This window comes from Anguilla rostrata, chromosome 2, assembly GCF_018555375.3.
Source record: "Anguilla rostrata isolate EN2019 chromosome 2, ASM1855537v3, whole genome shotgun sequence".
NCBI lineage: Eukaryota > Metazoa > Chordata > Actinopteri > Anguilliformes > Anguillidae > Anguilla > Anguilla rostrata.
The window spans coordinates 40,028,170-40,052,199 of NC_057934.1; the positions used below are offsets into that span (position 1 = coordinate 40,028,170).

At 39.4% G+C, this 24,030-nt stretch overlaps 2 protein-coding genes and 1 long non-coding RNA gene across 4 annotated transcripts; 1 reads left to right on the forward strand and 2 right to left on the reverse strand.

Annotated features, from left to right (window-relative positions):
• Window positions 1–900: 900 nt before the first annotated feature.
• Window positions 901–2,830, reverse strand: LOC135248010 (ferritin, middle subunit). Its single transcript, XM_064322090.1, has 4 exons — window positions 2,544–2,830; window positions 2,084–2,230; window positions 1,617–1,742; window positions 901–1,394 (listed from the first exon to the last, which is right to left on the reverse strand). The coding sequence occupies exons 1-4, from the start codon at window positions 2,646–2,648 to the stop codon at window positions 1,239–1,241; spliced, it is 534 nt and encodes a 177-aa protein (XP_064178160.1). The 5' UTR covers window positions 2,649–2,830; the 3' UTR covers window positions 901–1,238.
• A 6,666-nt stretch (window positions 2,831–9,496) lies between these two features.
• On the reverse strand, window positions 9,497–12,270 carry zgc:56095 (Ferritin, lower subunit-like). 2 transcript variants are annotated; one of them, XM_064322092.1, is made up of 5 exons: window positions 12,129–12,270; window positions 11,165–11,268; window positions 10,654–10,800; window positions 10,256–10,381; window positions 9,497–10,098 (listed from the first exon to the last, which is right to left on the reverse strand). In XM_064322092.1, the coding sequence occupies exons 2-5, from the start codon at window positions 11,264–11,266 to the stop codon at window positions 9,952–9,954; spliced, it is 522 nt and encodes a 173-aa protein (XP_064178162.1). In that variant the 5' UTR covers window positions 11,267–11,268; window positions 12,129–12,270; the 3' UTR covers window positions 9,497–9,951. The 2 variants fall into 2 exon arrangements, with proteins under 2 accessions (XP_064178162.1, XP_064178161.1); XM_064322091.1 differs by lacking the exon at window positions 12,129–12,270 and having other exon boundaries at window positions 11,165–11,318.
• Window positions 12,271–12,288: 18 nt separating this feature from the next.
• On the forward strand, window positions 12,289–14,399 carry LOC135248012 (uncharacterized). The gene is made up of 2 exons (XR_010328351.1): window positions 12,289–13,564; window positions 14,177–14,399. It is a non-coding gene; the product is annotated as an uncharacterized LOC135248012 (long non-coding RNA).
• The last annotated feature ends 9,631 nt before the right edge of the window (window positions 14,400–24,030 follow it).

A 24,030-nucleotide genomic window follows, 5' to 3' on the forward strand; every position in this document is an offset into this window, starting at 1 on the left:
TACACAGCAAGAAAAATAAAACTGATATTTAAAAAAAAATCATTTTCAGGGTGAATTAAATGAGAACAGAATTCATGATTTTCTCTTGGTGTAAACAGAAAATTATGAGCTTTTCATGACTTTTCAAGTACCTGACAACCTTCTGGGCTAACTAAATCTAGAGCTCAGTAATTTGTTAAGCACATTAGCCTTATGGTGCTTCTTCCCTCACTGGATATACTAAGGGTTCTAAGTCGGTGTGAACATGCTACTGACTGACAACAGCTAAGGCTGGGAGTACACCAGTAGTTTTGGTGAGATGGATTGCAACTTGTCCACTGTTTATCTAATGGCTGACAGGCATTCTGAATTATGATTCTGCATGTCAAATTAGGTGAGGCATAATATGGAATACTGTGGGGAATAATGTTGTAAAATCCTGGCATTGAAAGGAACTGCATTAAATTGCATTTGTTCTGGATTGAAGGGATTGATGTAGAAAAGTAATTTAGTCGAGATTTTAATTGTAGTTGAATTCACGGAATTGAATCTAAGTGAAACTGAATTTGAATTGACTGAATTAATCCTGAGAATTGAATTGAATATAATTTACAGTATGTATGTTGTCGATTACCTATGGTGGGGAGTTGTAAATAATTCATATTTAACGGATACATATATCGACTCCATGCAGAACTAAATTTGAATTGACTGAATTAATCTGGAGAATTGAATTGAATATATTTAGGCGGCACGGTGGTGCAGTGGGTAGCACTGTTGCCTCACAGCAAGAAGGTTGTGTGGAGTTTGCATATTTAACTGCTACGCACAGAAACCCATCTACCTACTAAATGCACATATTACTATTATAATGAATCACCCCACTCCAAAATTACCAAGAAAATTCAACAGAAGCATAAGTGAATGTTCAGCACAAAATCTTTATTTTCCTCAGTCAAATCCAATGCTTTAAATCGTTGACAAGCAGAAGCGCACAATTAAGAACAGGAGTTTCTATTATAACACAAAGGAACCATTCAGGCACACTCACATGAATATGCAGTGTTAACAATACAAGGCTCCAAGTTCACAATGTATGAATTAATCACCAGTTTAGAAGATGGAACGTAAAATTCTTATCACCCAGTTGTAGATTATGATGACCATTTAACAAGAGTACAGTAAAAGCCACACTTTATCCGAAACAAAGCAGAATTATTTGGGTCTTAAGCGGTCAAGAATGAAGACTGGGGAAGACTTTAGCTTTTTTCCCCCAGGGTGTGCTTGTCAAACAGGTACTCGGCCATCTTGTTATTGCCCGAATCCATTCTTGCCAGGTTGGTAATGTAATCTCCAAGCTTCTTGATGGCCTCCACCTGTTCATTCAGGTAGTGAGTCTCCAGGAAGTCACAGAGCTAAGGAAGCGAAAATAAGAAAAACGCAGAATATCAATAATAGAAACAATAGTTACAGGAACTTCAGGAAGCACAATACATTAACTTCAAAGAAATTTAACAGAGGTAAACTCATCTCAATACAAATTAACATTAACAATACTCTTGCCACCAGCAATACAGACTGAAGTGCACAGCGGTGAGGGAAAAAGAAGAAAAAAAAACAGTAACCAGAACACTTACGTGGGGGTCAATCTTGTCAGAGGCGATCTTATGCAGATCCAGCAGGGCCTGGTTCACATCCTTCTCCAACTGCAGAGCACACTGCATGGCCTCCAGTCCACTACCCCACTCATCCCGTTCTGGCTTCTGCAACAAAAAGAATGACATCAGTCACACCAGGGCACACCCTCATGTTCACCAAACCACGGAAGTGATGTCATTCTTCACATTTCGCAGTCACGGATGACTATATACACATTCTGTATGGAGCTTGCATATTCCCTCTGTCTGTGTGGGCTTCCTCCCACAGTCCAAAGACATGCAGGACAAGGCTAACTGGAAAGTCTAAATAGGTATGTGGCAATTATAAATGCATCCTCAATATTTGATATTTGGGAGTGGCATTAAATAACACCCTCAGGCAAGTTTACAAGACCAGACAAGAACAGATAGAAAAACACCCAAAGACTCAACATCAGATTTCTGACCTTGATGTCATTCAGGAAAATGCGTCCACCCCTCTTGTTCTGGAAAGACAGCAGCTTTTCCGCATGCTCCCGTTCTTCCTCACTGTTCTCCTTAAAAAAATGAGAGAACCCTGGAAGAGCGACGTCATCGCGGGCAAAGTAGTGAGCCTGGTGGGGAAAAAAAACAATGGTGAGCACAAGGGAATCTTCCTTATAAAGCAAAGGGTGACGGCAAGACTGAGTTTGTAATGTGAGGTCAATGACCTCATTAACGTGGCACAAACAGCGAGTTCGTCGATTTAGATAAAATAACGTCAAACCGGAACAGACGCGTTTACAGGGTGTGACACACACTAGCCTAAAAAACTGGCTAGTTGGCAACAAATTTTCTAGGTAGCTAACGTTACTTATCAAGCAAGCAAGCACTAGGGAAATGCAGTATGAGATAAAGAACATCAGTATTCATTAACGAGTTACTCACCATGGACATGTAAGTGTAGGACGCAAACAGCTCCATGTTGGCCATTCTGTTAATGGCGGCTTCGCAGTCACGGTGGTAATTCTGACGGATCTGTGAGGTTTCCATCTTGCCTTCTTCGTCAGTCGAAAAATTTATTTTACAAAAATATTTTCTTTCAAGTAAAAAAATACAGGAATGTAATACTATTTACAATTTTACGAAAGCAAACGAAAATGTACGAAGTTCCGTTCAATCACTGTTGAAGCAAGAACTTCCAAATTTCCTCTGCGTTGTGAATTTGTCGTAGTGTCTTCTCTTTATATATGATTCAAATTTGCCTACGTCAGTAGCTGACAGATGGGGTTTCGCAACCAATAAAATAAAGAAAGTAGGAGGGAATCCGTGTGGAAATAGCCAATAGTCGAGAAGAACTTTTTTACAGGAAGCTGCGGTCGAACACAACAAGCAGGAAATTCTTTGTAATCCAAGAAGACAGTCTATGAATTAATGTCCCTGGGTGGCTGGCAGCGAGTGCTTGATCTTCTGGACAAAACAAGCATTTTAAAGTGCAGCGTTTGTATTAGTACATACATCGTTAAATATTAGATTTTACAATAGAGTCCGTCCACTTGCAAATAATAATTACACTAACGACATGTATTTTTACAAATCCCTTAACTAATGCTTGATCAAATTGTGACTCAGCTATATAGACTGCACAAGACAAAATGTGTTCATTTTCATGATGAAATGTTACGAATATAATCTAATACGGTATCATTATATTAATGTGGCTTAAGTAAATGCACGGAGGACGTTTTAAAATATATTAGCTAACAATTACAATGGCCGTAGCTTATAAGAAAAAAACGCCTACTATCCCACAGCTAACAGAACCTTGTGTAAGTGCCAAGATAGACACAATTTCATTGTGACACGCTAAACAGAAATGTGAAAGTACAATTATAAAATGTTTTGTAATGTGAAATGGTGTAAGTCCTAGTGCAAGCGTCTAGATGTTCAAATTCGATCACACGTTCACACGTTTCAAAGAGGTGGTTCTTGTGACCGAAATACATTATTACAGGTTTTGTATGAAGCTTACATATGATGAAGAAAATATAGGCATCTCACTATGGTTCCAAGAGGCAGACTGCAAAAATGGGTTGATGGTGCATCAGATTCCATTAATCAGCTTTGTATGGATTTCAGGCAACTAACAGTAACCTGGTGGCTGCTTCATTAAAAATGCGCAGGACGTTTTTAGTAGTTAAAATATTTCTTTTTAGAATCAAAGTTACGTTACTGTTTTGTCCGAGCCCTTAAATTGAGTTGTAGATTTCAGTTGGCTCCATAACCGTTCACAAATGTGTTCCCAAAGGATTAGGAAACATGGTTTATAATCAGAATGTTGCAGGCTTGAATTTTGGTCAGTCAAAGAGTTGTGGCGTTGTGTTCAGTTGTATGGGTACCATGTTAGTATATCAGATATAAAGATGTTTGAATATTCTTGTATAAAAGTGTCTCCTAGATAACCACATCACATTCGTTTTTGAATAATTACGTCAGTCAATGTGGCAGAGTGGGTTTTCCGAGGCTTTCAGCAACCTGCCCCCTTTAGTGCCCCGATTCCCCATAACCAATAACCACCACGACATGCCGTATATTGTGGAGCTTATTAGGGAGCTAATATAACATGTTTTTTGTCATGTTATATTGCTTCAATAATAAATCATACAGTATACTGTCTTCATACTGTGAACGTCACTCATATGCTTATGAATGCAAACAAATTTAACAGTCAGGGTTAGAATATTTTGCGATATTGAGCTTCTTATAGTTTAATAGTAAATAACTATGGCCAACAAAATAACTTTGGCCAATAAACCTAAAATTGCACAACAGACACCTTACTAATTAATATGCTGACCTGGGTGCAGTGTTTTCAGTTTGTGAATAGGGGGTGTGTTAAATTTTGGATTGATCCCAGCTCTAGTTATTGGCTTTCTAACAAACCATTCTCCTCTATACACAATTTATGCGCTGCAGTTAGAAAAATATATATACTTGTCTTTTGCCTGTTAAAGAAGAGCAATGTTTCAGAGATATATGCAAGACTGGCAATTATGGGATGATGAAAAAGCAGTCAGCAGTTGTATGTGAAAAACTAACCTTAACCAGCTGTATATAAAAAATGAGTGTGAGAAAGAAATCAGTTCTTTGCTGAGTCATGTCATCCCAGTCCTCCGAAACTCATGACACCACACCTTGTCAGCAGTTGAATTTCTCTTAGTTACAACATTTATTTATCAGAGGCACACCCAATTATGTAATCCAGCCAGGTGGATGCATAAAGGTGCAATACCTCATATTATAATACTGTTTCAAATGTAAAAAGGATAGATGCATTTTTTAAATATTATTATATTATAATTGGAATTTAGATTTTTGATAATTTGCTTTTGATTTTAGGATGAAATATCCCTTTCATCAAAGTACAAATTAGCCGACACAAAAGAGCACATTCAATGTTTCAGACTTTGCTTAGATATGCATGATACAGCAAAATAAAATAGTTGAGTTCAATTGTTTAGGTTACAACTGCATAATGTATGGTTCACTGTTTAAATATTGAGAGATCACTTCTGTCATGTACTGTAGTTCTACTGGAGTTCTACTTTTAGCTCTTTTTCATTTTTAAGGTTTATTTATTCAATAATTAGTATTCCATGCTGAAGGGCTTTTTACTTTTGAGTTTTTTTTTAGTAAAGTTAAAAAGAATGTGTAACATTATTAAATTAAAAGCCTTTAATTGTAACCATTTTTATCAGAGCTGCATTATACTGGGCACTGTGGCAAAATATGCTGCAGTTGAGTGTTTTTGGCTTTTTGTGTGTTAACGTCTGTTTCAGCAGTGACTTTGCATTCTTCACTGTCTGTGCCCTTATCTGGTCATAACCTTCTGTTCCCATTTCCCAGACATAAACTCATAAACACAAAACTGCTGCCTCACTGTGACTCAGCATATTCTAGGTTCAAAGTCCTATTGTTATCTTTGGAACGGTAGAGAAGCGGTCTTGTGACTATGGAAACTGTCTTGTGCTGTTTGAGGGTGTGTTTATGGGTAGTGGTTGGACTGGTTTGGACTGGTTTTTTAAATTTTTTTTAAAAGAGTACATGAGAGGAAGTGCCTCCCAAACAGGCAGTACTTGCTTCTCACTATGATACAGTGAATTCCCTTTTATTTTTGAAAGTTTAGTATTTACTAACTTACAGATGTCTGCCAAAATAAGTTTTCACAAATTATAAACTTATTCCCTTCCAATACAATTGGCACTAATATCTTTGGTACTTTACATGGAAAACAGTGTTTAGTTGTCTTATACAGTATTTTATGACATTGATGAACATGTTAGGGGAATAATTGCAAATCTTTCAAGATTCCTCATATCCTTTGGTCTGCGCTTGTGGACTTCTCTCTTCAGTTTAAAGCTCAAGTTCTAAATTGGGTGCAAATCTACAGACTGTAATGCCCATTGGAAAGCAGTCATTTTGTGGCCGGTTAACTATTTCTTGGTTGGTTTTGAGATATGCCTAGGATCATTGTCATATGGGAAGATCGTGTTGCAGCCGAGTTTGAGACTCCTGGCAGAGGGAACCCATCCAGGTTTTTGGCCAAAATTAGATACTTTCAGGAGTTAATTCCATTGACATTAAAAACAGCAACTCAATATTTAAAGCATGGTGAAGGGGTTTAGTTTTTTGTTTGACCAAAGTAGTAGTAGAATGGGCATGATGCGTGATCTAAGCGACTTTGACTGTGGTATGATTGCTGGTGCTGGATGTGGTGCTTCCAGCATCTCAGAAACGGCTGCCCTCCTGGGACGTTCATGCACTACAACTACAGGAGCTCTCAATTACTGTTGATGGCACCATAGTGACTGCCTCTCACTCTGCAAAGAGCCTGAGGGTGGCCCCAAATGACCAGTTGGACCTCAAGGAGCACATCAAGGCAACATCACAGTCCTGCTGATTCCTCCTGTACAACTTCTGGAGGATTTGACCATATCTGACTACGCACTCCATCCAGCTACTTGTCCAGGCTATGGTGACCTTCCGTTTTGACTACTGTAACTCCCTCCTTGCAAGCCAGCCAGCTTGTGCCATACAGCCACTACAGATGATTTATAATGCTGCTGCCCGACTTGTCTTCAACCTTCCTAAGTTCTCTCACATCTCTCCCCTGCTGAGGTCACTCCATTGGCTACCGGTCGCTGCCAGGATCAGGTTCAAAGTCCTGACCGTCACCTACACTGCAGCCAACAGGACAGCCCCCACCTACTTACAGAACATGATTCAATCCTACATGCCAGCTCAACCACTTGCCCCCCCTGCCATCCGGGTGAATGCTTCTAGCTCGTCCCTACCACAGAGCTTCTCCACCGTAGCTCCCCAGTGGTGGAACAAACTCCCTGTTCCTCTACGAACCACTCGGTCATTGCCCATCTTCCTCTATGGTCTGAAGACTCATGTCTTCAGACTATACCTGGACTAACTAACTATCACCACTCTTGTGGTGCACTCCCAATCTGGGATCATTTCTATCACTTCAATCTCTCTACTTTGTTCCTATAGCACTTTCATGTTACATATGTACCTCCTGTGCCACTTTCATGTTACATGTACCTCTATCTAGCACTTATATTGTGCTCTGTATCATTATTACATTACATTACATTTATTTAACAGACATTTTTATCCAAAGCGACGTACAAAAGTGCATATCTAGGTCATTGGAACAACTACAAAACACAGGTTCGATAAGGTACAATACTTATTTTGTATAGTTATCTTGATGTTATAGCTTGTCATGCCTCCAAGTTTGACTTAGCATAGTTTAGGTCAGAGAGTTAATGTTCACTGTGTGAACTGGACTTAATGAGTTCATGGCTATGAATAACTGTTACAAAATGAGTATTGTACCTTATTGGACCTGTGTTTTGTAGTTGTTCCAATGACCTTCGGTATGCACTTATTGTACAGAAAGGCCACAAAAATGTGCAAATAATAGCTTTTTTACAACAGTGGTGTGCAGAAGGGCTTCTCTGAATGCACAACATGCCAAACCTGGAAGAAGATGGGCTACAGCAGCAGAAAACCACGCCAGGATCCACTCCTGTCAGCTAAGAACAGAAAGATGAGGCTTCATTGGGGAAGATGAGGCTACAAAATGATTAAAGAGTGGAAAAACATTGCCTGGTCTGACTAATCTTCATTTCTGCGAAGACATGCAGATATTAGGGTCAGAATTTGGTATCAGAAACAGCATGAATCCATTGGTCCATCTTGCCTTATGTCAACAGTGCAGGCTGCTGGTGGTGGTGTAATGGTGTGGGGAATGTTTTCTTCCTTAATACCAACTGAGCATCATCTGAATGCCACATCATACCTAAGCATTGTTGCTGACCATGTGCATCCCTATAGGAAGGTGAAGCGGAAGTTTTGGAAACGATTCTTCAGGTATACTCCTCCCTATTAAATAGAGCAGCTAAATATAAGCACACTACGTAGCGTGTAAGCCTGTGTTCAAAAAATGTGTTTCAGGATTCACATATATTGCTATATGCTGAATATGAGGGAATTTCAATTATTAAAATGTTCAGATAGATTGCCAAGATAGTCTAAAACTCTGTCTCCCACAATGCTTCCCTTTTCACATCGCATTGGCAGGGGTATTTGTAGTGATCGGTCATCCCGATCCTTGCAATTTAAAAACCTGATTTAACCACACAATGAAAAGCGTCACTCACAATTGTAAGATTGTAAGAAAAACACAGGGGCAAGTTACTTAAAACTATGTAGGAAACATTGGGTAGCATTGCTTTGGAATACACCTTCTTTAATTTATGTGAGCTACGATAGCCAATATTGTTTCTTGTAACATGGTGTAGTTTTGATATCAATACTTTTAATGGTGGCCTGGATTTTGCCAGTTTGAATTAAGAATTTATAGACAATGCTTAGTACGTGTGAGCAGCTTGGCAGTTTTGTAGGTTGGAACCGTGTTTTTCATCAGATGGATATTTCCAGCAGCATAATGCACCATGTCACAAAGCATCAGCCTGCACTGTTGACACAAAGCAGGATGGACCCATGGATTCTTGTCATTTACACCAAATTATGACATTACCATCTGCATGTCGCAGCAGAAGTTCATATCTGTCTGACCAGGCAATGTTTTTACGATCTTCAATCCTCCAGTTTTGGTGATCACCTGCCAAGTCTAGCCTCATCTTCTTGTTCTTAGCCAACAGGAGTGGAACATAGCATGGTCTTCTACATCAAGGTTCAGCGCATTGTGCATTCAGAGGACGTTTTGCACACCACTGTAGTAAACAGCTTTTTGACCATTTGTGGCATTTCAGTTGGCTTGAAGTGTGCCCATTATCCTCTGACCCTTCTCATTAACAAGTTAACTGCTGCCCATTGCCACTCACTGGTTATTTAGTTTATCACACTAGTCTCAGTAAACTCTTGAAACTAGTGTATGAAAATCCCAGGAGTGCAGGTGTTTCTGAGATGCTGTAAGCACCACATCTTTATATATTGGGTTGCTGCCACGACGCACTGTTTGAAGGAACAGTCCATTTGCGTTAATGAGCATGTGAAACTAATTACGTGGCCACAGTGTATTTAAGTACAACTACAGTTTCCCCTCATCTGTTCTGTGCTCATATATAGGAATGGTTTTTCCTGTGAGGATAGATGCAATACTCATGTTATGCACTAGAGGCTGCTGAATTATATAAACGCTGGAGTAAATAATAATCCACTTTTATATAAAGAATATAGGACAATGGAAAGGAGCTGACATGTGAAATGCGTCAAATGTGTATAACTGAGGAAACCAAGGAAGAAAAATGTTCTTTAACAAAAAAATGACAGGGTTAAGATATAAATAAATACTCAGAAAATTCTTGGAATCTTATTTTAATCAAATTAGTCAACTTCATTCAAATCCAAAATCATTCCAAGTTATAGTCAAAGTAATCTGCAGTAGTTAAACCACAAGGTTACAAACGGAGCTTAAAAAGTGAGTTGGTCCTTTCTCAAGAATGTGGACCCAGTGGACTTCTGTAACCAGGTACAGCACCGTGGGGACCTAAATGTACCAGCACACATAAACATCATGCACGTACAAGCACGCACATGCACATAATACTGTAAACAAGTTATGAGAATGAGTTAGATCCATGTTCGTTTCCAGCACCGGTTTCAGACAGTACATTAATGAAAGCAAGAGGTATTGGTTGAGGTATGTGGTATTGAGGTATGAAGTATTGTCATTAGAAATGGATTCCAATAATCAAGCCATTCTTATTTTTCTCCATCTAAGGGGGAAATATAGGTTGTGGCAAAGGTCTTCAAGTCACAGAGTATGCTTGTCAAACAGGTACTCCCCCATGGACCCCTGGGTTGCAGAAGTCAGGCGGGTCAGACTGCCCACATAATCGCCGAGCTGCTTGATGACATCATGGCTGTCAGACAGGAAGTCCTGCTCCAGGAAGTCACACAGCTGAGATACACAAAGCAAGAAAATGTTAATACTGACACTGACAATAAATCCAATACTGTGCACGCTCAGACCAAATGACTACACGTCTCCACAAACGAAAACCCTTTTTTTAAAAGCACTGAAGTGAAAATCCTTCGAAACACATCTTTTGACTCACATGAGGATCGGTGTGGCTGTTGGCCATGTTGTGCAACTCCAGCAGGGACTGGTTGAGAGATTTCTGGTACTCCAGAGAGAAAGTCATTGCATCCAATCCTCCCTTCCAGTCCTCCCTGCTGGGTTTCTGGGGAAGACAGAGGAAAGAGTGAGTTCTTCTCAGATTGCCATTGGCAGTCCAGTCTGAGAGAAAGGGAACCTGCTGGCAGTATTCAACTGCCTTAAGTGTTAGAAACAACATTTTGATGGTGACCCAATAGATGACAGTATAAAAATAAATAAAAAGAAAAAAAGAATGAGTAAGGTTCATGAAATGTTCTTGGATCTCCACCATTAAAGAACACCATAGCATGCAAAATCAAATGAGTTGTTTTAGGAAGAGTATCGCTGGGAACTCACCGCAATAGTCTGCAGCAAAATTCGACCACCTCTCATGTTCTGGTATCCCAACAGGCTTTCTGCCTGCTTCCTCTCCTTCACAGAACGTTTGAGGAAATAACTTGAGAAGCTTGGGAGAGCCACATCGTCCCTGTCAAAAAACATACCCTGAAAAACATCTAAGTGTTAATATGGCATGTAGTTTGACAAGACAGTCACAGTGCACTGACACCAACAGAGAGAATGGGCAAATACAATATGCACACACGGACACATGTTCATGGCAGGATATGTTGAGTTAGTTACTATTAATGATACCATGAATATATTGGTCAGCAGGTACAACAGAGAACAAAAGACAAGACATCATAAACACTAGTCGACAGGGGAAGGCTTAGCATAGATGTCGCATGGCACTTGGAACTACAACACCAACAAAAAGTGCAATATTATATAGAAATATGCAACATTTTTAAATATCATCTCAAATTGACATTTCAAACATTGAGAGGAAGAAGGTGAATGTCCATACCAGTGACAGATAGGTGTAAGATGCTGTCAGCTTGATGTTGATGAGTTTGTTGATCACCACCTCACTCTCTGGGTGGAGATTCTGTTTAACTGGTGACTGCATTTCTAAAATATCACAATTTCAGCAATAGTAGAGATTACAAATATACAAAAAAACCACACACAGACACACATACACAAATTACATATAGTAAAATACAAACACTAATTTACAGAAAGTGCAGCAGCCAGAGTAATTTAGACAGAAGACAATAAATAGGTAGATGACTAGACAGTCCTGGAAAGAAGTCACACGGAGTCATGAATTAGTTCAACTAGTAACAGACTAGCCTGTTCTGTGGTCATAAAGAGCACCTCATACCAATTTCTGTAAAAACCAGCCGGAGCTTCTGGGACAGACAGTGAAGTACCACAGTATTCCTTCAACCCCCTTTTTTAAAGTCCCTCGTGTTTCTGCTGCTTCTTACGAAAGCCTGACCCTCCCTCTTCCTTAACTATGACATATTAACCGAGTTCAAAAATCGCTTAAGCTAGGCGCTAGACAAAGGTGCAATTTTAGTCTTAACACATGGACTTTTGGACACACAAACAATATGGTGACGCACACTACAATTTAGATACAGACAGAACTAGTAGGTAGGCCTCCTCCCTCACTCACGTCTCAAACAAGTTGCAATGGGAAAACACTGCAACAGTATTCACTTTTCATAAATCAAACAAGCTAGCTACTAAATACTAAACTATTAAAAAATACTAAAATATTTTATAACCCGATTCAGGTAACAAAAGACTGTTTGCAGGGGACGTGAAACGCTACATACATTTAATATTGAATTACCTTTGTTCGCGATTACGCTACATTATCTAGAATATGAACCTAAGCTAACACTCAAGAATTCTGCAAATTATTTACAGCTAGATAGTAACATGTATACGAGCGTGTGCATCGGATTCAAATTATATACATCTACTTACCCGTTTACAAGAATAGCAAATTTACAAACGTTCAGCCGTTTTCAGTCGTGTCTGTTTATGTAGCCAGCAGGTCACGTGAGAAGGCACAGACCACTCCTTCCATGGGGAAAAGCTAAAATTGGTGGGCGTTTAGCAGAGCGACGAGGAGTATCTGATAGAACAAAATGTATTCATTATTAGGGAGGGCAAAACGGAGCTTTAGAATGTCGCCAGCAGTGTACCGCGTAGTTTAACTTGGACCCTGTAGGTTAATCTGATCAACACAAACAAACTCAGCAAAGCAGCTATGCAAATAATACAAGCAATAAACAAGTAGGCGCGAGTGCAAAAACTAAAATAAACATCTTAGCCTACGTAGCTATACCTATCTTTCCATCAAGTAAATTCAAGCTCGCGTGTGTCTGTATTCCAGGCATCAGTCCAAGGATTTTGTACGTGATGTCACAGGATGGCGTCATTTTCTGATCCTTACGCTGGCCCCACACTAGAGGATAATTGGGCCGATTTTGTGCCCGATTCGCTCTTCCCGACAATCGCGGGGGCGTTCCCGATCCGAGGCTAGTCTGAACCGATTAGCTGCCCAAATGATCCTGTAGTGTGAGGGGTTTACAGACATGATCTTAATGTTACCGACTGGATCGGAGTCTCCCCGATCTTGAATCGTAAATATCAAACATGTTTGATATGGAATATTAAGCAGGAACACGCAATAGCCAATGAGAGTGAGCTGACCGGGAAGCGTCACCAACCGATTTTTTTTCGGCTTGCAGAAAACGAAGTTCTCTGCGAACGAAATTGTTTTATACTCGAAGTTTAAAAAAAAAAAGAAAAAAGTTTTTTCCTTGGTGAGCCATGGAAGAGACACCGCCAACAGAAGGCACAATGAACAAGCTGGTTTCACTGCCAACCCCATAAAGGGGCCTTTACATGATGGGATGTGAAGGGCTGCCCCAGGACTACCTGGGGGACCTCCTAACTCCGGTGGCAGAGGTCTACAAGCCACTTTCAATTGCCCTCGCTGTCCACTGGACCACGCACGCTGTTCACTGGACCTCTCGTGAGGTTTCAATTGCTCTTGTATAACTGGATCTCTGTTGTGCAGAAATGGTTAGTTTCCTCTTCTGTTTTTTTAACCGACTGTTGCCCACAACGGTGCCTCATACACCATAGCTTGCCACAGTGGGCCCTCCAGAAGGGGTTTCCTCGCAGCCTGCAGCAGTGAGTGCTTGGGAACGAGCTCCCTTATCAGCTGCTGCAGCAGTGGGCCTGCCAGAGGAGCCTCCCTTGCTGTCTGCTACAGGGAGCCTCCCAGAAGGGACTCTTTTGCTGTTGCCAACTGCCACATCAGACCTTCCAGAGGGTCCTTCACCTGTTACAGTAGCTGGCCATGTGCGTGCTACGGAGGCAGGACTGGCCCTACTGACAGGTAATCACATCAGCTGCGAGAAATTACCTGATGATTGGGCTTCAGGCCTTTGGGGTTTCAGGCCTTAGAGGGGAGTGGGAAGTCACTTTGAGGACTTGTGTGAAGTGTGGTGCCTGATTATTTTTGGGGCTACTTTTTGACTTCTTGTTTGGCATTTTTTGTGGAGTTCTGGTTGCCAGATTGACCTTTTCCTTTTCAAGGATTCCTTGTGTTATTTGAGGTAATAAAAAGCAGCAAGCCAATGTTACTGTCTTTCTGTGTCTGTTCAGCACATGATGTCAAGGTCATCTTCAGCCGTGCATCACAGGTGGCTTGTGATATTTTCACCCCTGCCTTCTTGAGACTGCTAGTGATGTTACTGATTGTTGTTTTAGGGTTTTTCGTGAGACTCACTGGTCATCAATTGCAGTTGTCTTCCTTGACCTGTATGGTGTATTTCTGAGTCCACCAGTTTTTTCTCTTTTTCAAGACTTTTTTTGCTGAAATTGCTGTACTTGATACACCTTGTTCTTGTGCTATCCATCTCAATGAGTTCTCTCAGCTTACAAATTAGTTGTTTTTCACACATTTTAATTCTTTGGTCTTCATGGTGTATGCCTTCTATCTCCACAGACGAAAACAAAGGCTAAAACCAAGACTAGACACTGCTCTTATGTGCGAACAATTCATGCAACAGGAAACATCTTAGCAACAGTTAACAGCTGTCAGTCACCTGTTAACTTTCTTTCTCACAGCTGAAAATGTGGTGACTCAACACAAAATGTTTTGTAAAATGGTAAAACATACCATATATGCTTGTAAATATCATTAAATAAAAGCAGCATTTTTTACCTCATCCTTTGATCTCAAATCCAAATGCGTTAAGTGTATAGAAAAAATAACAAATTTAACTCTGTTTCCATACTTTTTGAAGGGCACTCTTTCAGTTATTATTAGCATTTTAACTGAAATGGAAATTTCATAGAATAGGCCTACACCACACTCAAACATCAGTCATCTTAATCGTTAAGTTAATTATTAAAAAAAGAAACTAAAGCTAAATTGTTTTCTTTTTGGCTTCTGAACACTTGCAGGTTCTCCTGACCTTTGGGGAAATGCTATAAGGCAACCATGTTTGCATAAATTAAGTTATGTTGTGTTATATTATGGACTGTCACACATTCTGAAAAATGTGATTTGGTTGTTTTATAGTGTTACTGCCCTCTTTGTTACCAATAAAACAGGTATGAGGTGGATGTAGCCTAGTTGTAAGCAGTACTTTATTTAACCTACTTGTGAGAGGGTAGACTGACTATTGTCCTGATGCACTAAATACCGAAGCACAACTTACATTCACATTACATGAACAGACTTACATTCACAAACAAATTTATATAGTAACACAGGCAATGAAAGATTGCTGTGGTCGGCCATTTAACATGAGCACAAATTAATTAATTAATTTAATGCGTAAATAATGTCAAGATTTCACTGAGAAAATATTTCCACATACCGTTGACAGGAACCTCTGTGTCTGTTAAACTGAAGCAAGTCATGTGTTTTTGTTTTTGCTTTTTCAGCACTCCCACCACACCACATGTAGTAAAAATAAGAACTGAAAACAAGATGTGAATATATGTCAGACAAACCACACTCATCTTATTTGGTGTACATACCGTACAATCTGCTCATGGGTTAAAAAGTAAGGTATGAAAATGGTATGATAGGAATGGGTCTATTAGGAGTTGATAAGAATGTGGTTGTAAAACTGAAAAAAGTACATTTTATCTGGTTTAAAACATACATATTGAGAGACCTTGACATGCACTGAACTCACCAAAATAAAATATTAATTAAATTAATTAAAAAAAAAAAAAAAATATGAATAGTTCTGGCAAATATAGGCTGGTCTATGGCTTACATTAGTGTGCACTGAAACTGAAATGTCCTATTGTTCGCATAATGTCTTATCATGAATATATTGCTTTAAACACATTTCATTATACCTCATCATAGCAGCTACTAAATTTTTTGTTTTTAGTCATATCTATTTATATTTGATAGGCATACTGAAAATATTATATATCATCAGTGATTGAAAATACAGCATTTAGAATGAAATTCTTAGGAACAAGCATAGGCAATGCATAATCTACTGCAACCTTAACTTAGAGGTTACACAGATATCTAGTCTCTCGATTATCATCTTTGAGAAACAGACAATATAATTTGTATGACCCTAGGATTGTATCTGTTTTCCCTCCCTGCCCCCTCTCCCCACTCTCCTCTCCATTGACATGAAAGGGAACATCCTCAGGGCAATTAAGCCACATTACAGGTCTTATCTCCACGTAAGTCTGGGGTTTACTTTGGTGTTAAAGTATAGTCCGCTACCATGGGGCTAATATACTCAGATGTATAATTTGTTTTCAAATATGATCACTGTGTGATTCACATGTCTGCTGATGTGTCAGTAAATAATTAAGCTCCCCTCATAACTACACAACTGACTATTGCTCCAAAGAATTCACAGATCTTTAAATAAGTGATATCACTAAAGATTAAGAGAGGTCAGCTCAGGGAACTACTCTACAGCAAAATATTGGTAAGTTATGTATACAGATGCAAGACAGCGATTCCTGCTTTATTTCATAAACCATCCATTTGTGATTCTGAATCAAGATTTTTGCACAATGAAAGCTTTACGCTCATCAGAAACATTGTGATCACTCATCAGAAGGTGCTCAGAGTTAATTTTTTTTTTCTGATTAACTAGATAGTAAGTAACAATACAGATAAATTCTAAGAGACATTAGATTTATTGATATCAAACATTTTTCATGTATCAACATGTACAAATACCAATAGCTAAAGAATATACTTATTACAAATAAAAGACTTGACACTTATGTCTGGTCCCCCTAGAACAGGAGTCCTATGGTCTCTCCCATAGACAGATTTCAGCATGCTGTTGATGGCCATAGACAACCTGTTCTGTGCTTGATGATGCTGCCTCCTGGTGGTGATGTGGCTTGTGATTCACTTTTTTAAATTCTAAAATTTCATTAAAAGAATTATATTGTTTAATTTTCTGGATATCTCAGGTACAAAATACAGTAACAACAACTGTGTTGTTACAGAGACATATGAACAGGTTTGACAAGAACCTACCTCACTGACCCACCCTTAGGGATGGACTGCTCAGGGTATTGGACAACTATTGTACTCCAAGGTATTGCATTAAACACAACTTAATTTACACAACAAAAAATACAGATTTATATATAAATAAATCTTAATGTAATAATTGAATACTTTCTGACTGTACTCATTATATCACTGTCTGTTGTCATTGAAGCTATGTCAGTCAATGAACCTCAGGTTAGCAATGCAGATCTAGAGACATATGCATATACATACTGTAAATATACAAATTCAGATACTTCAAGAAGTATGTTGTTTAACTTATACACACACACACACACACATAAGGAATTTACAAATCTTGCAAGATATTTTAAAAGTATAATGTAAAATCAGTCAATGGGAGTGTGACATATTTGAATTGTATTGAAACAGGTATGTTAGGGAAAGGCTATGACATCCTCAGGTATCAATGTGATTATTAGAGTGAATGCCCCAGTCAAAGCGGGCACCAGCATCTCCAGTCCAAAGCCTAAGATCTGAAACATTATGACGAATGGTGTCAGTATTCAAGGCTGCCTCTTGCTGCTTTACCCAGCTGCACCAGCTGGGGAAGCAACATGGGAATTAATGTCTAAAGTCACTCCTGTTTCACACATACCACACAACAACAGTATGCTAGAAAGTTACATTAAAGCCATAACTACACACTAGTGGTTACATGTTTTATTTAGAATTGGGTCAGCTGCAGTACCCAGATATGCGTGACTCAAAACAATGTACTGAAGTTTAAATCAACCGTTATTACAGAGGGCAACCGGTTTTGCAGTGACACCCCCACTACCACTTGTCTCCTACCCAGAAGTATGTGGAGGAAAGGAGGGGAGGAGAAGAGTGGATGAAAGGAGAGAATGAGGAGGCGTGAAGAAAATCGGGACAGCTTATCTGCTTAGCTGTCATCAAAGTCAATGTCAACTATTGATGAAATGGCCCTAACATTATCATTAGATTTTTTCCAAGCTCACAAATAGTCTGATGTGGTGCAGATGGTGCTCGCTCTCATACTGAGGGGATGGTTTAGGCCTTCCGGTAGAAGAGCAAGATTTACAGCTGCAGCCCGGATATTCCCAGGGGGAGGGAATGATTTTCAGAGGGCCAAAGTGGTAAACAGGTACACATAAATGTCATATATATAATCCTGTGTATTCTTTTCACCTGGGAGCCTTAGACTGACCTGACCCCCTTGTCTGGTGGCCGGAGGAGACATGTCTTTGCTACCATTCTTTTCTCTCTATCCTATGACTAATTGTGCAGACAGGCGCAGCTACTTCAAGGCCAGTTGAGGTAATCAGTGGAAAGTTCTGTTTGCTGATCACAGTGGTGAGAAGTAATTGGTAGATACATTCTGTGGGCATGCCCAATGTGTGGGGATTCTGATTGTTGCCAATTAAATATGAATGTATCAAACAGTTCTCTTGGACTGCCCATTATAAGCTCTCCCTCCCTCCCCTCCCTCCACAGGATAATATATTCTTACCCGATAATGCAACCCCCATATGCGGAAGAGAAAATTATGGTTAAAAGTTTTAGGGATAAACCTGCACCACTTGGTTGCGTATCTATTCTGTTGATTTGGCCGTGGTTTTATTCCCACTCAGTATGGAAGGTTCAGAGGTTCAAGGTGATGGGGAGGGTGGAAGGAAGTCACGTCATCCACTTTGGGCATCAGGGGTATTGGAGCAGGACTAAGCTTTATATAAACTGACAAAGTTTTAGAAACTTGCTGAAAAGTCTTTTTTCATGCAAGAAGTGTAACTGTAATTACATGTTTTTATGGGATGTTTCATCATCTAGTGTACTTTTCTTTAGTCATTTCTTCATACTCACAGTCATTTTTTGGAAATCATGCAGTTGATAAAAGTATTTCACATCGATTTACACTAGCTTACACGCATGAACAAAACCTATCAGCCTTTTCTGTAAACAACCAAAAGGCGCCTCAAATCGTGTACATTTTGGGCCCATTTGCCTTTCTTGCTTGATAGGTACCACAAATCTCAGGTAGATTTATGGTTTATAACCATTTAATATTTACACAGAGATCAAAACTCCTTGTTGTGATGTTTAAGTAACATTACTCTGTGTCACACGCCGGTGAGACACCCCTGGGAGGGAGATGTGGCAGTTCCGAGTGTGCACTGTTGCTTGCCGCATGGAGAGAGAGTGCACCCACACCAACACAAAATAAAAAAAATCAAACACCTTCACCCTTCCCCCTCACGGATTCCAGGCAAAACCAATAAGCCAAAATAACAAAGACAAAGAAAGCAGAATTGAGCAGAGCTGGCCAGCTTTTCAGTGGTAGTTTGCTTTCGTCTTGTGTGCAGACACCAAAACTCAATCAAGCCTCACTCTCTCGGTGTGTACTCCCGAACTCGGCCCCGAACTGTGGAGAGGAAGACATCTTTAAGCACCTGGGCCAAGACAAATCCGTTCCACTGGACCAAATGCTACACTCTGGAAATAGTCTACAATAAATGTGAGGGGTATTTGTCCTACAATCAGGGGTGACTAAAAATATACGAAATACACAATTGTCAAAATCATGTTCTAACACACTTCCCATATAAATGATCTGTAAATTATAATCAAAGTGGTGGTGGTGTAGATAACCTTGCAAGTGGCACAAAGCTATAAGTCATACAAAGAGGCAGGGGAGTACACAAAAGCCATATAGTACAATTGTCCATATAATTTGAGCATCTGTTGGCACTGATTTTTCCTCATTGCAGTACAGATGATATACACACTTAAACATCAATTAAATAGCTCAAATGCAGTAATTCAATACTCTGTCCCTTACAATATATTCTGATGGAACATCTTAATTCTGCAAATACATTGGTAAAGCATAGTAGTATGTAAATGTAAAGACAGTCAAAGTGTTTCCCAATCAGAAACCATGGCTGAACAGTGAGGTAAGACCCTGGTCAGGACACGGGACTCAACATTTAAATCTGGAGACACTCAGGCTTACAAAGAAGCACGAGGGAGACAGAGGAGGGGGATCAGAGACGCCAAGCGCAGGTATAAACAACACATAGAGGAGCACTTCAATAACAACAACTCCCGGTGCATGTGGAAGGGGATAAGGACAACCACTGGCTACAAGGACAGTTACATAGTCTCAAGTTTCAGCAGTGACAACACTCTTCCAGACACACTGAACCAGTTCTTTGCTCACTTCGACCATCAGAATGGAGAGGTCAACACCTGTCCTGCACTACCAGGGAAGGACCAGAACATAATACTACATCAACATCAGGTCAGATCCACCCTGCGCAGAGTTCACATCAGCAAAGTGGCTGGACCAGATGGAGTCTCCAGATGAGTACTGAAGGCCTGTGCAGACCAACTAGCAGAGGTATTCACTAACATCTTCAACCTCTCGCTAGAGCAAGCTGTAGTCCCCACCTGCCTTAAGTCAGTCACAATTGTCCCGGTGCCCAAGAAGGCAGCAGTGAATTGTCTGAATGACTATCGCCCAGTTGCTCTAACTCCCATCATCACAAAGTGTTTTGAGAGACTGATTCTCTCCCACATCAAGGCTGCCATCCCTGTTGATCTTGATCAACATCATTTTGCATATCGGACCAATAGATCAACAGATGATGCAGTCATAACAGTTCTTCACCTAGCCCTTACACATCTAGAACGGCAGAAAATATGTAAGGATGCTGTTTGTTGATTTTAGTTCAGCATTTAATACAATAATTCCCCACTGGTCCAAAAACACAGTTCACTGTTCTCATGGATACTGGACTTTCTAAGCAACAGACCCCAAAATGTCAAGATTGGAGGTCACACCACCTCAACTCTCATCCTGAATACAGGAGCACCACAGGGGTGTGTCCTCAGCCCCCTCCTCTACTCCCTTTTTATACATGACTGTTCCCCCATTCACCCCTCCAATACCATCGTCAAATTTGCAGAAGACACCACCATATAGTAGGACTGATAACAAACAACAATGAAACAGCCTACAGGGAGGAGGTTTGACACCTGGCTGAGTGGTGTTCCCACAACAACCTGGACCTCAACACCACAAAAACTAAGGGGATGATAATAGACTTCAGGAGATCAAGACGAATTGAACACTCTGCCGTAATAACCCCACCGACCCACCCACCCACACACACACATTCATTATGCACTACACACTTTACAGACTTACCAAAGACTATCACATTGCACATATTGCAGTATTGCACATATCACCCCATATGCTGCTACTTTACCACTACTGTACTCTTTAGGTCACTTTTTTATTGTTTGCCTCTGTATATATTTTGCTTTTATTTATATTTGCTTTTATTTATTGAACTTTACAGTTTTTTATGCTGCACGCTGCTAAAGAGCTGCTAAACAGATTTTCATTGTTCTAAGCACAACGACAATAAAGATCTAATCTAAATCTAATTCATCACATGGTTTGGTGCATATGGTTCAATAAAAAATATAGGTCATGGGACTTGAATGAGGCTAGCTGCCCTTTAAAGTCAACATGTTGGCTTTAAACAAGCCTGTACTGGAAATGTATATTCATGTTTTTCCAACCACAGAAATACCACTCAACCCGCATGCAAGTCTAACTGAAGAGGCTCGCCAACAGCAAAGCAGCAAAGGATGACAAAAAGGTACCAATCAGTAAGGTGGAAAGACTAATCTGAAAACACTTGAAGTGATCATAAAGGTACAATAAATGTACAATGAATACATTGTATGGGGTTAATGTACTATATACTAAGCATCAGCAACAGTATGAGAAATTAATTACATCGCAATATTGACTTACATCAGTCTAAACATTTTTGTTACTTCCTGTTCTGGGCCAAATAAATATCAATTAGCCAATCAGATACTTTTTTGTATCATTTCTTTCTGTTCACCATGTGATGCAGTGGTCATCCCCAGCCCTGCATAACAATATACTTATCAGGCACACCTGCTCATTAATGCAAATAGCTTCAACTCAATATATAAAATATGTAGACATGGTGAAGAGATTTAGCTGTTGGTTGAACATGCTTTTCAAATCTCAGGAAAAACTCATGTTTTGCATAAATCTTTGGGGAATGCCATATTTAGGCTAAATCTGAGAGAGAAAAAAACAAGAAAAATGTTGTGTTTCACTTAACATTTGGCATCCCATAATTACATCACATAATGATTTAGAAATATACAAACATTTCTTTATTTTTAAATGTTGTGCCTAGCCTAGCCCCCATTGGCTTTAATTACAATTAAACAAATGATTGGAAGTCTGTCCAATCATTTTGCAAAGTGGGAGGTGGAGGGCTAGGAAAGAGATGAAATCTTATCTACTTTAAATTATTTTATACCCACGGGTAGCCTAAGACCTTTAGGCTGTAGTCCAAGTAAAATAGGCACTAAAGTTACAAGAAATATGGTAAAGAAAGTAAACATATTGTAGCAAGAAGGTCATTCCCAGCAACAAATTGCAAAGAAGCTTTAGATTCCCAGATGCAGTGCTCAATGCACACTCAGAAGGGTCTAACTGATGGGCAGTAATGTTAACAGAAGAAGACCAGGAAGATGAAGGAGACAACAAATATTCTGTGATGAAACTACGCCACAACTACAGGAAGAACCCAATGCAATGAGAGAAATCCATTTCCCTGACTACAATGAAACGGTGACTATGATATGTCGGTCTAAATGGATGTGCATCTATGAAAAAAGCTCTTGCTATATGCTGTTAACAAGAAGAAAAGATTGCGAAAAGGCAGCTACACATGCTTTCAGACCAGCAGGTTGTGTTTGCTGTTTCATTGTAGTCAGGGAAAGAGGTTTCTCTCTAGTTGTATTGTGTTCTTCCTGTGGTTGTTGATGGTATTCTTCCTGATCTTCTCCTGTTAACAAGACTGCCCATCAGCTGGACCGTTTGGAGTATGTACTCATTTCTCACTGGGAATAACCTTGCTACAATGTTTACTTGGCCCTGCACATTTAAGCCTACCTCTGCCTCGATTTCCATATTTCTTGCAACTTCAGTGTCTATTTTACTTACACTTGAGGCCAATGATATTAGGCTACATGTGGTTTAAAAAAAACTTAAGGTAGATAATATTTCAGTCAATGTAACTACTCGTCTACCACCTCACTCCCACCCTTCCATCTCCCCCTTTGCAAAATTATCGGATAAACTTGCAATAATTTGTTTCATTTGAATAATTTGACAAAGGAGGCTATTTTGAGGAAAGTCATGACAAGATTATTTTTTTAAGTAAAACTCATCTTTTTGTGTTATTGTAGGTAGAAACAAAAAAAAAATGTTCGTACCTTGGTTTGTTATTCAAAAAATGTGCATAATTTAATTGCATTCTTCTCATTTTTTAAAAACCACAGCTTGCTGAGTACTTTTGGCCTGTACTGTATGTTTGGTGAATACACATAAAATAGATCCTTTGTTCATATAAGTTGAGCATCTGTTGGGGCTGATTTTACTAATAGCAGTACATATGAAATACACAAATGCAATTAAATGTCACAAAAATTTTATTGCATTTATTCAGAACATTGCCCATCTCTTGCTATATCTCATGGAACATCTTAGTTCGGCAAATGTACTGGTGAAGTATAGCATATTTAATTCATCATGTGCTTTAGAGCATGTAGGTCATGACTCACATGAGTCATTTCATTTCACAAAGGTGTGAAGCCAACTTCCCTTTAAAGTCAACATGTTGGTTGTAAACAAGCCTGAACTGGAAACATATATACCTTTTTCCAACCACAGAAATACCGCTTAAACTGCATGCAAGTGTAACTGAAGAGGCTCACCAACAGTAAAGCAGCAAAAGAAGACCTACGGGTGCTAGTCCGACAACAAATGTACAGGACAATTTCCTGCCAGTTATTACACGTTAAAAGAAATCTCAAATGGACTTCTCTCAAATACATTGTTAATCGGAAAATCCATAGCAGTACACAAGAAATAAGAATGACATTACAACCACTTGGCAGTGGAGAATACCAATATTACCGAATGAATACAAAAGTGTAATATTAACAAGATGGCACACAGGCCCATTTATAATCTATAAGTGAAATGTCAACCTAACAAAAACTATTCGTATTGAAAGTAACAATAGACAGCTAACCAATCCAGCTATACAGTGTTATATAGCTATAGAAAAGAAAATCCAAATAATTATTTTGAAGCCAAAAAGAAAAGATATCTAAAGGGGGTCAGCCATGGTGCAGTTTTAATAAGTGAGTCTTCAGTCTGTGCTGTAAGATGGACAGGTTGCTGCTGCTGT